Source organism: Carex rostrata, chromosome 10 (assembly GCF_964058835.1).
Source record: "Carex rostrata chromosome 10, lpCarRost1.2, whole genome shotgun sequence".
Classification (NCBI taxonomy): Eukaryota; Viridiplantae; Streptophyta; class Magnoliopsida; order Poales; family Cyperaceae; genus Carex; species Carex rostrata.
In genome coordinates, this window is record NC_135927.1 from 11,808,418 (window position 1) to 11,823,297 (window position 14,880).

The 14,880-nt window shown below is 32.7% G+C and overlaps 2 protein-coding genes across 2 annotated transcripts; one reads left to right on the forward strand and one right to left on the reverse strand.

Annotated features, from left to right (window-relative positions):
- Positions 1 to 594: 594 nt before the first annotated feature.
- Positions 595 to 2,559, reverse strand: LHCA1 (chlorophyll a-b binding protein 6). Its single transcript, XM_078310029.1, has 4 exons — positions 2,069 to 2,559; positions 1,885 to 1,987; positions 1,339 to 1,627; positions 595 to 892 (listed from the first exon to the last, which is right to left on the reverse strand). Exons 1-4 carry the CDS (start codon positions 2,242 to 2,244, stop codon positions 741 to 743), a joined length of 720 nt encoding a protein of 239 aa, XP_078166155.1. The 5' UTR covers positions 2,245 to 2,559; the 3' UTR covers positions 595 to 740.
- A 5,712-nt stretch (positions 2,560 to 8,271) lies between these two features.
- LOC144560299 (uncharacterized) lies at positions 8,272 to 8,661 on the forward strand. Its single transcript, XM_078309461.1, has one exon. It carries the CDS (start codon positions 8,272 to 8,274, stop codon positions 8,659 to 8,661), a length of 390 nt encoding a protein of 129 aa, XP_078165587.1.
- The last annotated feature ends 6,219 nt before the right edge of the window (positions 8,662 to 14,880 follow it).

The following is a 14,880-nucleotide window of genomic DNA, read 5'->3' on the forward strand; positions in this document are numbered from 1 at the left end:
AAAACATAAGGCCGTCCAGTCATAAGTCATAACCCTCGCTCTCAGTTCTAAAACCCTAGACGACTTTCAACTCTCGCTTTTGACAACTACGATTACTCTTCCATGTTGTAAAAAAGTTCGTAAGAGATTTGAAATTGAGTTCTTAAAAAATTCGATTCGAAATTAATTCAAATCAAACTTAGTTCGAAACTAATTCAAACCAAACTCAAACTGGAGTAGGTTTGATTCGTTTGCAGCCCTAATTGTAGCGTTATATATTCAAATTATAAAGTTGACTTCAAATTCTATATGTTCCAAATTTTCTTTAGACGTAATTGCTCTATTAGTAGATGGAGCTTTATAATCCCCTTACAGAAAACTGTAAGATGCTTTCGCCAGAATTATTACATCTCAATTGTGAAATTCATATTTTTCACATTTTGCTTTTTCTTTTTCTTTTTCTTTTTCAAAAAGAATATGTTTTGAACTTTGAGCTCTGGAGAATCTGCTCAAGCCATGATATGCAGTTTTACTTCTTAAACTAATTTTCTGATGTTCTGATCAAAATCTGCACTGCACTTTTGTCCTCAAAAATCAATCCAGTACGCATAAACATTGAACAAACATTTGTATTCTAAAATGCACCACTGATGCATTAATTGTACAAGGTCCAGGGAGAAGTCTAGTAATTAACAGTTTTCACATTATGTGCATGATTTCTCTCTGTGTCTCTCTCTCTCTCTCTGCCCCACTCTCTCTCTTCAAGGATAAAGGGATCTGGGAATGACGACGTCACCAATGTTGTTGTGCCATGGGTCGGCCAAGTGGGTCGCTAGGTTCTCCAGTGGGCCCGTGCCGGGGTATGCCGATTGTTGTACACAGAATCCAACAAAGGCGAGTAAAGCAAGCCGACCTGCCAAGAAAAGAAAAGGCAAACTTACATCTCAGAAACTTCCTCATAATTGCATCAGCAACCAGAAATCAATTACATTCTTAGTTCCGGTATACCAACTTCTGGTCTTGTTCAAATTGTACCTTACTTTGGCTGTTTTGTTTCTTAATCAGGTCTCTTACCAGTACTCGATAAACTAACCTGGCAACCCCATTGTAGGTACCGTACCTTCTTTTTTTTAGTGCTTAACTTTAGACTAAATTAATTCAATAATTTATAAAATTTGCATGTGAAAGCATAATTCGTGATGTGGATAGCTTTCAACGGTTTAGATTCTTCATTTGAAGCTAATCTGATAGGTTTTGGACTAAGCTCACCAAATTCCTTAGTGAGCTTAAGAACGCCCTAATTCTACTCATATAATTAATTTTATTGTTGTGTTTTGAAAATTAACACACTGCACATACCGTTCTTGATCTCCTTGACCTTGAGCTCTTCGAGCTTTTTGGGGTCCTTGGAGTAGCCAAGGGGGTCAAAGGCACCGCCCGGATACTTCTTCTTCTCGGGGTCCTTCTCCATGCTGCGTTGGTGCTCCACGAATGCAATCGCTAGGAACTCAATCGCTAGGATGGTTGGCAGGGAACCCCATGGTACCGGGTTTCCCAGGTACGTTGCCTGACCTCCTGGGATGGCGGCCCACTCCTGCGCCTTAACCCAGTTGCCCAAACCAAGTGCCTCCGGTACCAAAATCCCGGGCTGAAAAGGTCACACGGATTTACAGTACAGGAGATTAATTTATGTATAGTCAACTTGTAGGCACTTGATATAATTTATGCCTTAGAAAATAAATTAGTTTGCATCTGATACAGATTTTTGAGATTGCGTACTTCAGCTAATTAATCAGCCTAATTTGTTGTTTTGTTCCTTTTGAGATTTGATACATGAGATATTTGTGGTGCTTAATTATTAGGCAACTAATTAATTTCTAGAACGGTGTGGTGTTTAGTACATACCACGGCAAGCATGGCCCATCTGCAGTGAATCAATTCAGATTCCTTGAACCTCTCGAGGTTCTCCGGCACCTCACCGAGTCCCAATGGATCAAACCCAAAATCCCTACACCACAGAAAGACATCAAGATGAGAGAAATAAACCAAACAAAATATATAAACGTGCATTATATATCTAACAACATACCCGGGGGCTGAACCGTCGAGATAAGGGGGGCGGGGCTGGCCCGGCATCCACTCAGCTGACATTGTGACGCGTGCTCTGGTCGCATATGTCAGCCATGACATGCGTCTCGATCCAGACCGCGATTTAGGGGCCAACTGGAGGCCCAAAAATGAGGCCGTGCTCAAAGAAGATGCCATTTCTTAACAAAGTTTACTTCCTCTGTATGTGTAATGAAGAGAGGTTGCTGTGTGGGAGTAGAAGGAGAATCTAGGAGATGTTATTTGTTGAGAAGAGAATTAGAGATGTGATGGGGAGATCCAAATATGAGATACCATTGGTTGTTTTATCTGGTTTGTGGATATGTGATTGGGCCACGTGTGAGAGTGTAATCTGGTAAATTCCTACGTGGTATGGGGTCTTGTGTTGTGGCTCAGAATTGAGTTAGAGGTTTAGTATGTGAGAAAGTGGATAGATATTAAGTAGGAAATATACATATTTGGGCCTTTGGCTTATTGGCCTATTGGCTTGGAAGGAAAAGAGCCCCACATGATCAAATTTTTATACTATTTTTATATAGGTTAATTAATTGATATAGCATTATGAATATGAATTCAGGATACCATGTAACGGGTATGATACAAAATACTTGTCATATAGAAATTAAACATCACAAAAGCTTGGGAAGTCATAATGTAAATAGGCTATATTTTTCGGACTAGCCACATAAAATTAAGGTCTACATCCGCCATGGAGGATCAGAGTCTGTGTTTGTGTCCAGCAATTTCTGCTTTCTTTCTTCTTCTTCTTTTTTCTTTTCCTTTTTCCGCCTTAAACTATGTTGACAGTTGTTGCTTGCTTTCTCGTTTTTCAAACAATGATCTTTATCATAATCTGCAAAAACAAATCATATCCAAAATGTAAAAATGAATTATTAGTTACAAAAGCGAAGAATATGATTTTTTTTTTCTTTTTTTATGAAGGTTAAAGATAAAATCACTCAATTATTTAATATTTATGAAGAATTGTCTTCAAATTTTGAACATACAACCTCTCTTCATTATTTAATATTTATGAAGAATTGTCTTCAAATTTTGAACATACAACCTCTCACATGGAGAGTATTGTATTTGCCACTAAATCAAAGAGTGTTTCTCATGAATTTGAATTTGTTTTCTCTTAGTTACTGAATTTTATAGGGAATAACAACAATATTTTATTTTTAAAAAGTTAAAAAAAATTATTTGAAAATTAAACGTATGTATTCAAAAAATATTGTTTGAATATATGCTGATTGCTATTTGTTCAAGTGATAAACCTCAACAAAAAAGTAAAACTTTGGTTTAGAATTTTTGAATGCATGCATTCAGGTGCTAGTAGGGTTGGCAAAAAAATTCGTAGTTCGTGATTCGATTCGAGTTTGATTCGGGTTTGATTTGAGTTAATTCGATTCGAAATTAATTCAAACCAAATTCAAATTAGGTCTGATTCGATCGAAATGGGTTCGCGAACTTTTATTGTTCGAATCTCATGATGACATCAGCCGTTCATTTATATGATGAAATTAGAATTCAAATAGAGAGTCATAACTTAACCTAGCCGACGCTCCCTGACTCTCAAAATACTCAGTTCTTGTACGATTACTTGTTTTACTGCATATTTCAGTTCTTGTACTTAATCCTCTTTTTACGATTATTTGTTGTGATGTATTTTTTCATGAACAATTTTTCAACTTAAAAACACTCATTTCATACTTTGATGTCACACTGAATCTCTTTTTTGAGTAGGCAATTGTGAGTTAATGTAGTAGCTATCAGTCTTGCACTTGTTTATTCTCAGTTGGCAGGATTATAGCAGCTAACAACTAATAAACTAGCACATAATCCATTAGTGTGAATTCGTGAAAGGTAAAAGAAAGTTGTGTGAATTGTTCCGCGAGAAGAAAATTAATGTATAAACTACCAGTATAACTAGGGCTGCTAAAATAAAATTTAGTTCGTAATTCGATTTGACTTCGATTCGAAAAATATGTAGTTCGCAATTAATTCGATTCGAAATAAATCAAAACCCAGTTCGGTTCGAATCTTATTCAAATCAAACTCAAACTAGAGTAATGATATATGCGTTCAAAATTCATACATAATATGACCAATTTTTCAAAAATGGAGACATTATTGCTATGCTTTATTAAATAATAGTTAGACAGGAAAAAGGTTGGATGGATTAATTATACTCCGTTCCAATAGTATAAAATTTACTTGAAGGTTTAGCATTTTATGTCCTTTTCAAATTTCATGCACAATTTTGTGATTTTTTCAGAAAATAATTATGCTCCACTTTAATTGTGTGGCATATATTGGATGGTCTTTAGGATCCAGGATTTTTGTTTAAATTCGACGGTCTAGACTCATAATTCATGACAACTATTTGCTTTTCAATTGTTTGGTTTGAAATAAACGGTTCAAAATCTGTATAAACCATCAAAAGTATTTTTCTAAGAGGAGTCAATTTTATAAGAAATTTGAGGCACTAGCAGCGAGATTGGGGATAACTCTTGGTGAATTAAATACTAATTGTGTTTACTTGTTTAATGGATTTTAAAATAGTATGTGAAGGAGAAAGACACAAAATTAATCTTAAACTTGCTTAACTTTCGTTAGTTCTAAAATCATTCTAGACCTATATATGACCCCTCATGTAAAATATCTAGATATTTCTATTTCTTATCCTCATCCGTTTTTTTTTTTTCTTTTTTTCTTTTTTCTCAAGATCACTCTAGTCTCTTGATTTAGATAATATATTAGTTTTTTAAAATGTTTTTCTATTTTATAACCTAAAACCTACATAAATTCTAGATTCTAAGATATTTTCGCACAACATTTTAGAACCTAAATATTTAACAAAATAAGAAATTAAGTTTATTCATTAATAACCAAATTCATGTGGATTGTGAAACCAATGATAAAATAAATAAATAAATAAACAATATGCCTGCATAAATTCCAACCTAAGTATCTGACAAAACCATAGAGACAAAACTTATGATATGATTGGAGTAGCAAATTATCTAAAATATATATTAGACGATGTTTATTAATGAAAAGTAGACTAAATTCATAATTGCAATTCCTCCTTTTTACAGAATGAATTAAGTCCAGTTTCTCCAACTGAAAATACATCAAAATAGAACTCCAATTTATAATAAAAATATCAAATGATTAACAAAAGAAAGCCATTTCACTATAGAAAATTTGATAGGTACACTAAATACTTCAAGCTGCATCCCAATCAGTTTTGCCTAATTTAAGCTCAGGTTTTAGAAAAAAAGAAAACACCTAATTATTGCAACGATGTATCCGAAATTCTAGACTCGGGTAGAAATAGAAAATTTAATAGAGATTGTTGAAAATTAAAATGTATAATTGCGATAAGTGGGATTTGAATTCAATATCTCTCAACCATAAAATAAAGCTTTAATCACTAGACTACAACTAAATATATGTCATTTATTAAGGGTGACTAGATTATATAAAAAGTTAAAAAAAAATCAATTAAATTTCTACACGTATAGTTAAAATTTTAAAATCATAAGGTTAAGCCACCTTTGTACTTAAATTCAAACATAGTCATTTGTTTTTAAAAAAAAATTGGTTATTATTTATAAAAAATGGAATGGAAAGAAGTTCATAAGATACAGTGATTTGCATAGAGTTTTAATTTGAAAAACAATTATGTAAATTTTTTTATTTTTGAAATTTAGAATTGTAACTATGATATTATGAATTTTAGCGGGAATACATAATTTCAAACTTTTTAAAGGGTATACTCGAAAATTCCACTTCTATCTTTATTTCAAAAATATATATTTCCAGGTATTACAAGTTAGGTTGAACCGATGCAACAGGTCATCCCAAAAAAATCTTATTGATCATAGATGCCATTTATTTTCAAGTCGCTTTAGCAATATTTTGCTGATAATTGTAACTTGTATAAATAAAAATATCAACTAATTCAGTTACATTCCAGCAACCGGACAATAAATCAGTTAAATTCATTAAATTTCCATCAACGGCCGCTAACAAAGAAAGGAACTTTTCCATTCGGCCCATCATTGACATCCGGGCCTTGGGCCGGGCCTATAATCGTGTTGGCGACTTGACCACCACAACAACAAAAAAGAACGCCTCCAGTCATTTTAACTGGAGAGGAACCAAACCCGCCGCTTTTATTTGTTTCTCGCTGTTCAGCTGTTGGTTTTACAATTTCCTATCTTCCCAAACTCTCTCTCTCTCTCTCTCTCTCTCTCTCTCTCTCTCATTCAAGCTTCTATTTTCCCAATGCCATCTCCTTTTCTTTTCTTTTAGTTTTGCTTCCCTTTTTTTAGACCGTACTCCAATAAACCTTTCTTCATTTTAGAATTCGATACTACCTTGAATCGAATCCTCCTACTCTTTCTTACTTCCTCCAAAACCATTGAAATTTGATCTGTTCGAGTAGTTCTCCACACTCGTCTACAAGTTTCAATTCAAGTGCTCCAGAGGCCGTTGAATCAAGGTTAGTCTTTCTAATTTCAGATTGTATTTAATTTAAGTGTTGTTTAGGTAAGAAAAGCTGTCTCTTTATTGATGAATTGCTAGCATGATTTGTGTCTTGTTCCCCAAAATTCTACTTCTTTTGAACTGCTCTTGTTCATCTGATCAAATATTATAATATTCCTTAAATCATACGATTTGCTTTATTGCATGTTTACACTGTTAAAATTAGTAATCATCGATTCCAGAATCGTTACAATTTTGATCTCGTTGTCAGAAGCATACGGTGAACTTGATTTTTTGGGTAGAGGGTTTAATCAAATAGGTAAATATTTTGTTTCAGATCTTCATTTTTTTTTTCTTTTCTTTCTAGTTAGAAATTTTCTTTCCAGTTAGCAATGGTGACTCTTTGCACTACATGATATAGTGCAAATCCAGTTCTATGTTCTAATTATAAATACTAGACTTAGAGATGCATGGTACAAGTGTAGGGTTTCTCTTTTGACTTAATTTCTTTAGTTTCTATTGGTTCAGTTATGCACAAGTGTGAATTTTCTATCTTGACTTTATTTTATCAAATCCCCATTGTACAATCATAGATCATTAAAATTTCATTTCCTGAATTGTTGAAATATACAAAGATTTTGATGTGTGTCTTCTTTCCTCTCCAAAAAAATTCAGTTCTTCCTTGTTAACTCACATAATGTAGTACTATATTGAGATACTAACCTATCTCTAATTATGCTTCCCCAAAATTACTTAAATTCCAAGATAACTCCAATCAAGCCTTAACTAAGCTACATCAGTTTCAATTGATCAGGCCAAAAGATTCCAACTTCGCATTACATAACTCTCGATTGTGTAATTTAAAATTGATTCAGCCTGAGATGATTCAATTAGGTTTACCTCAAATGTAATACTACCAAGACCAAGGAAGAAACAAAAAAATGGAAAACTGTTCCTTGCTTGTAAGCACATGCATGCAAGTAGTTGATATAACTTTTGGCTTCAATTGTATTTGTTGACTTATCAAGATATTAAAATAGACTTTTTGGCCTCAATTACTTTTTGTCTGGCTTATGATGATATTAGAATTGCCTTTATTCTTTCCTGTCTATCTTTTTCTCAAGGAATCTTTGGTGAACCGAAAGGCCAAACTAAGAAAATAATTTCAGAAAAAAAAGTTTCTTTTGGTTTATCAACAAAATCAGAAGAAATTTATTATTCAAGTAAAAGGAACAAAATAGTTACAGAGAACAAATATGCTCCCAAATACTTTAAAAGGTGCCTACAGTGGAAGTAACATTGTGTTACATTTCATAGATGGAAAACATTACAAGCATGTACAGATTATACCAAAATTGCCCCTCTTTTCTTCCTTTGTCTAGAGATAACAGTGATAGAAACAAGGGTTATTTTGAGCATCTTGGTAAGTAAATGAGCATGAGAATCACACGTAGGAGATTTTTTGGTATTGTAAGGCTTTACATGATGGTTCAATGGTTTCCTGGCTATCTAATTCTGGTTTTGCAGAGGTCTGATAATCTCACAATTTTCAGGGTTCAATGGCTTACTGATGTTTTCTTTTTATTTTGTAGTGAGAATATTACATAGCGCAATTTGGTGCTTTTATCCATCATATCATTTCTTTTTGTCTAATTGTTTAATTTCTTTTAGGCTCTTGATTTGTGTCAAATGGGCAGAGGTAAAGCAAAAGGAAGGAAATCAACCACCGCCGCCACCAAAAATAAAACTGCAAACAATGAAGAAAAATCTGTTCAACCTGTCAGAAAAAGGGGAAGGCCTCAAAAAACCTCAAAGGATGAACCCATTTTGGAAAAAACCCAAATAATTGAATTGAAAACAGAAGATTTTAATACAAAACCCCAGGAAGAGATCAAAGAAAAGGAAAAACATCATACCAATGAGACAGAGAGAAAGATGGATGGAGAAAACTCAAATTTGACAGATGATGACAATGGGTCGGGTTTTATGGCTAACGGGTTTCGCTCAATTGGGAGCAGAAGAAAGAACAAGAACCCGAGGCGAGCTGCTGGAGTTGGAATTGCAGTTGAGTGCAATTGAGGGGCATCCAAAATGAAAAAACTTTCTTTTTGTTATGACAATATGGTACTGATCGATGGTAGAATTTCAGTTAGTATAATGTGGTTTTGGTGATTTTAGAATTTTAGTTAGTTATATGTTTGGTGATTTTTTGGAACCCTTTAAATTGATAGAATGAGCCTGTTCTTTATACCTTATACTGTTATGTTTAAATTCTGTACAATCGTCTGAAAAGATGGTCTTAGAGCAGAATCTGAAAACTAAAATTCTTTCAATTTTCTTTTAGTTTCTTTGTGTGTCCTAATGTTATTAGATTAAATGTGGTTTGTAGTTGCATTGCTTATAGCATCTCTATTGTTTATTAAATAATTTAGAAATGAATCTGCATTGAGAAAAGGAAGAAAAGAAACATGGGCAAATTCAAGTAAGAGAATTGAATGAGGCTTTTGGGCTTTATATACAACCAAAAATAGACCTTTGAGTGGGTTTTATGGGCTTTATCATTCTATATATATCTTTCAATATAATGCAATGATTCGATTAGTTTCTATGATAAGAAAAATTGAAGTTATAGATAATACCAGATGTGCATGAAAATAGAAAATTGGATTACATCGGATGAAGATGATATCGCACTTTTAAGTTTTTAAAATTGTCTTTCTTTTTTGAGAAGATATCACACTTTTTTTAGTTTTTTCTAATGTTATAGCATTGATTAATTAAAATGGCCTTGAAATTTGCTGCTTGATAAATGTCTGAAATGGATAATCAAATTTGCTATTGCGTTGTGCTATAACTGAGGAAAATTACCCCAAACCGATCTGAACCTTACATATCCATTGAATGGTTTCACTGATTTCTAATTCCATACGATCAGGTAATCAGGGGATGTTTTTCACAGTTAAATCTCTGTATGGCCTTTTCCACCATACTGTTCAATTTTTTGGATTATCTCAAAGAAATTTCCAACAGCTAAATGACTACCAAATTTTGGTTTGCTTGCTTTTTTTCTTTCTGTTTGGCTGGAAAAGATATGATCACTGTTATGTTAAATTAATTTCCAATAGCTAACATGGCTACCATACTTGTTGTGTGACTGAAAAAGTTATGTTCACTGTTTGGGGCTTTGAGCAGAGTGGTACCATGAATTTTGTTGGTATGATGTTCTCAGTGTCACTACCATTTTCTGTACCATATTTCTTATCCATGTAATGAAATACCAACTCAGCTTAGAGTGATCAATGTGTTGAGCAATTAATAGCTATTAATATGCAAATGTCAGTAGTTAATGGTTTACAGTCCGATTAATTTCTATAAAGTGTGTAAGAAGAGATTTTATGTGGCCAATAATTACACAAAACCACCTGTGTAGCTTCCATTGTTGGTACTAAAATAAGGCTTTAAAACCAAAAGTATCCGACTCGCTTTACGATAACTTGATCATAGTTCACATTAGTAAAGGTAGACAAGCTTAACAACTTTTGAAGAGAAAACTCATATTTACTTTTACAAGGATAAATTTCAGATGCCAAGTAATATACTGAGAAATTTAGTAAGACATCTTTAAAAGATCCAATGGCTTCAGAACAAAAGATGTGCAGTAAATAAGTTCTGATTAATTTAGTACAATAGAGATGCAACATAAGTTACATAATAGCTAACATTAAGGAATAATAAGTAAAAAAATTACTATGCGTAGAAAGGTACACAGTACATGCAACCAGTGTGCAGTGCTGAGGTTGTCAGCTGGGTAGTAGTAGTAGTACTGTTAAATGTCACTGTTTTTTTTTGTTTAAATTTTTTATTTAATAAATGTCACTGTTTTCTTGTTCACCAATGCACAGCATCAAAGGCTCCTATCACCTCCATTTTTTCCTCACTAGAGAGTAGAGACTGGTATTAGTACAATTTAATTGTCTTCTTTATTTTTTGTGCATGAGCATGACAGTTCGGATCCTCTGAAGTAACTCAAATTTGAGTTTAGATCTATTTTGGCACGAATATTAAAGATGCCCCATGTTTTGAGTTTAGATCCTATCACATACTGTGTCATTTTCTCCAAAATGTGTTTCTATTGTATGATTTTCTCAGAACAAATTATAAAATTTTATTTAATTTTTAAAATAATAATAAAATTTCATCCTAAAATTTTACCCAAATTATTAAAAAAATCTTGATTCTATGGACTATGCATGAATGCTAAGATAAGTAGAACAAAAATCCCAAGATAAATCATAAATTGGGAAAATTGAGGTGTAAAAATGGGGTCCCGTCAGCAGGACAATCCAACTTTTTTTTTTTTTTTTTGCCTTTTTACTGATACATCTTTTCAGACTGCACTCGTCACAGTAGAATCCTGTTAGTAGTAGCAAGTTGGAAAAAGAAGCATTTTTTTCTTTGATTATATTTATAGCAAAAGGATTTGGGAGACTTGAGAGAAGCCAGACAAACAAAAGGAGTCAGACAGGGATCCTACACCCATTCCCATAGATTCTCTAAACAGTGTGTTTCTCTGCAATTTAATAATTCTAACAAGATGGAATAATTCAAATCTCATCCGTCCATTTGATCAGGATTTGCACGTCATGTCTTTCCAGTTTCCACATTGTAAAGGCAAAAGAGTAAAGAGGCATGACAGTGATAATGACCCAATATATGCCGTATGATATGATATGCTCATATAATGTCTTTTTCATTTCGTACAAAAATTATAAGAAGCGAGGAAATAATTGAACAAAATAGTAGATGAATTTCTGGAAATTAATTGTACATAAAAATAATAATTATTATATTTTGCATGGAATATTTCATATGTAATTGTTTTGTATTGCATATTTGTATAAAACTTGCGGTATTTTCAAGTTAAAAAATTAAGAAGTACATTCATTATTTTCAATAGGATTATTTTTCTTTATCAACAGTAGTTCAATGGAAAAATTAATATGATTATTATTATTAAAAAATTTCTTTTTCGATTTTGAAATCAGCTAATTAAAAAATTAAATGGAATCGCTTCGTTAACTCTTATCCAACATGAATTTTAGCATAAATTCAACAATTGTTATATCATAGCACACTGAGCAATGCACATTGCGAAGTACCATATTTAATTACCATTTAGAATTTAGAATTTCCTATTGATCTACTGCACATAATTTGCGACGCCTTGATATATATAATCATAACACATATCTATGTGCCGTGCTCATTGTTGCAAAGCACCATACTACCAAGTCTACCATAGTCCCGTCAATTCAAACCGTTTAACATCATATGTACCTAGGGGTGAAAACAGAGCGGATAACGCTGATATCATATCCACATTCGTTAGATAATGAGCGGATACGAATACGGATAGTAAACGGATATTAAAATTCAAAACCAAATCCGCCTAAAACGGATACGGATACGAAGCGGATGATTTATGAATACGGATTCGAATATGAATACAAGAGAAATAATTGTTGGATAATTGAGGTATATGAACTTTTAAGATACAAATATTAATAAAAATAATTAAATATAAATATTAATTATAATGTTGAAGAGATGAGAGATGATCTATTGATATATTATATATAAAAAATAAAGGAATGGTAACAAAAGACAAAGTGTAGTAGTTTGGTGCTAAGTCTTCATATTAGAGGACAGGGGTTTGAATTCCAGCATAAGCAATTTATATTTTAGCGCTGAGTTTCCTCCTAGCGGGTCCGCCTCAGCAAATGGATCAGCCTAGTGGGTTCGGGTCCGCCTCAGCAAATGGGGTTCTTAGCAGGTCCGATCACGTTCCGGATGGTTCGGATATCTGTTCTGTTTTATACTTACTATCCGTATCCGAATCCAGATATTATGTGGGTATTTGATAATTATTCGGATCCGTTTAATTCAAATTCGGATTATAAACGGATTCGGAGCAGATATCCGTCGGATAATCCGGCTCCGTTTACACCCCTATATGTACCACATACCAAATTTTACATTATTTAAATATTTTTACTAAAAAGACTTTTTAGATAGATAAAAAATTACTACTTTCTAATAGTGCGGAATCTTTATCATGTGATTTTCTACCTATCAAAAAAAAGTAAAAGCATTAAAAATGTAAAATGTAAATTTTGATCTGCAGGTAAATTATCATACGGAGATAACTTTGAATTGTTCACATTGACTTTTTAAATTTTAAAAATGAAGATGGAGATCAGCACCACTGACCTATGTGTGCATTACAAAGTACCATAGAGTCACTTTTCAAAGTACCAATGTATGCATTGCAAAGAATCTATATCTCAAATTTTAAAGTTCATATGATTCAATCTGCTTAACATAATCTCTATATAAAAACATACCTACAGATCAAATTTTACATTCTTTTTAATTTTGTTTTACTATTTCTTAAATAAGTTAATCACTACTTTTGAACAATGTTGTAAAAAACGCCCGTTTAGGCTGATTAATCGGCCGATTAGTCGTTGGCGGTGACCAAACCGTCATGGATTTTTCCAACTAATTGACCGATTATTCCTGATTATGACTGATTATTCCCGATTAATCGCTTGGCGGTATTCTGTTCGTCCAACGACCGCATACCGTTATTTACAACATTGCTTTTGAATGGTTTATAATCTTTAGATCGAATAGCCCGATTTTTTTATTTATATCCAAAAAAATATATAAATTTAAAAAATTAACCAAACCGCTTGTTCTTTTCTAAAACTACCCAAACCGGAAAAAAATTTTCCGGTTTCAATACCAATTTCCTAAATAATGATAAAAAAAAAATTTCCGGTTGGGGTAGTTTTCGAAATAATTTTAAGTTGATTCAACCCAAACCGCTTGTTATGCACTATAATTTGAGACAACTTAATTTTAAGTTTTCGAAATAATTTTAAGTTGATTCTACCTATCTAAAATAATGATAAAAAAAAATTTAGAAATATTAAGTTGTCTCAAATACATTTTCATATAAAAATAATATTAAATGGGTTGAATCAATTGTTTTGAAATTTAAAAACAAAGATATGAATCATAGTGCATAACAATGTACACCTTGCAAAGTACCATATCCTCATTCTCACTTAAATGCACATTGATTATTTAACAGAAAAGCCAGTTATAAATTTAGACTCCACAGGAGATAAATCAACATATATAATGGCTCAAAATGCCGTAGATAATTCCATGACACTAATCATATTTAAGTCATATGAAAACAAAAAAATGTTGTCTTATGACTCCATGAGTTATGATCACCATGGTCCATGTAACATTTATTTAACATGTCTATGTAATATTTATGTAAATTCGTACCATCGTATGAAAATTTTGGTGGTCCATTAAAATCTTCAATAGTCCTTAACTTACTCCTTTAATTAATTTCCGTTTGATTAGTAGCACATGCAGACAGTGTTACGTGCACTGTGTATTTTATTAATTATTATATATTATTATTATTATTTTGTTAGACCATACGTACGTGCATGTACATGTATAAGGTTGTTATATATAGGTTTCAATTAATTTGCACTTCTTTGTCAATTATAAGATATATAACTGTCATTTTTTAGATTCTAATCAACAATAGGAACTAATGTACGATGTATCAAATGTATAGTTGGACCATGGTGAGTTGTCACAATTTATAATGCCCACGAATTTCAAAGAGATGTATATATAATATATATAGCTGGACATTACGAGTGCGTATCCTTGCGATATGTAAGGATCGATCGATAAGATTAGATCTCAGCCGGTCAAATTAAAACAGACATGTCTTGGCTACACGTGATCTCTTTAAGATTCGTGCCAGATTAAAACGGATCTAAATTTCAATGGATGAATGAGCTCCCATATCCTCCCAAATCTAGCTCGCTTGAGATTAAGGCTCTGTTCGGCCGCGTTACTGTTCCTGTGGGAAAAAAAAAATTCAGTTGAATTGAGTTTTTTTTTCCCACGGAAACAATACTTTTCAGTTCAATTTCTGTGTCCATGCTCATTCCCAATTGGAGGCCGAACATGCCCTAATAGTCTAAGGGTATGTTTGGATGAAGTGAAAATAGCTAGAATAGGGACTATTCGGAATAGCAATGTGTTTTTCTGTCATTTTGTAGTACTTAGTACGCACTGATCTAATGCACTATTAATGAAGTTTTGTTTTTTACAAATAGCTCGCTACTGTATGAGAAAGAAGAACATAGACACAAAAGGAAAATATTGTACGATACGAGAAAAAGAAACCCGTCA

Bases quoted from the DNA above. Each gene is read 5' to 3' on its own strand.
- LOC144560299 (XM_078309461.1), top strand. From the start codon at position 8,272: ATGGGCAGAGGTAAAGCAAAAGGAAGGAAATCAACCACCGCCGCCACC.
- LHCA1 (XM_078310029.1), bottom strand. From the start codon at position 2,244: ATGGCATCTTCTTTGAGCACGGCCTCATTTTTGGGCCTCCAGTTGGCC. The intron at 1,988-2,068 runs GTATGTTGTTAG...TCTGTGGTGTAG, and splicing joins CTCGACGGTTCAGCCCCCGG to GGATTTTGGGTTTGATCCAT. The intron at 893-1,338 runs GTATGTGCAGTG...TTTTCTTGGCAG, and splicing joins GGTCAAGGAGATCAAGAACG to GTCGGCTTGCTTTACTCGCC.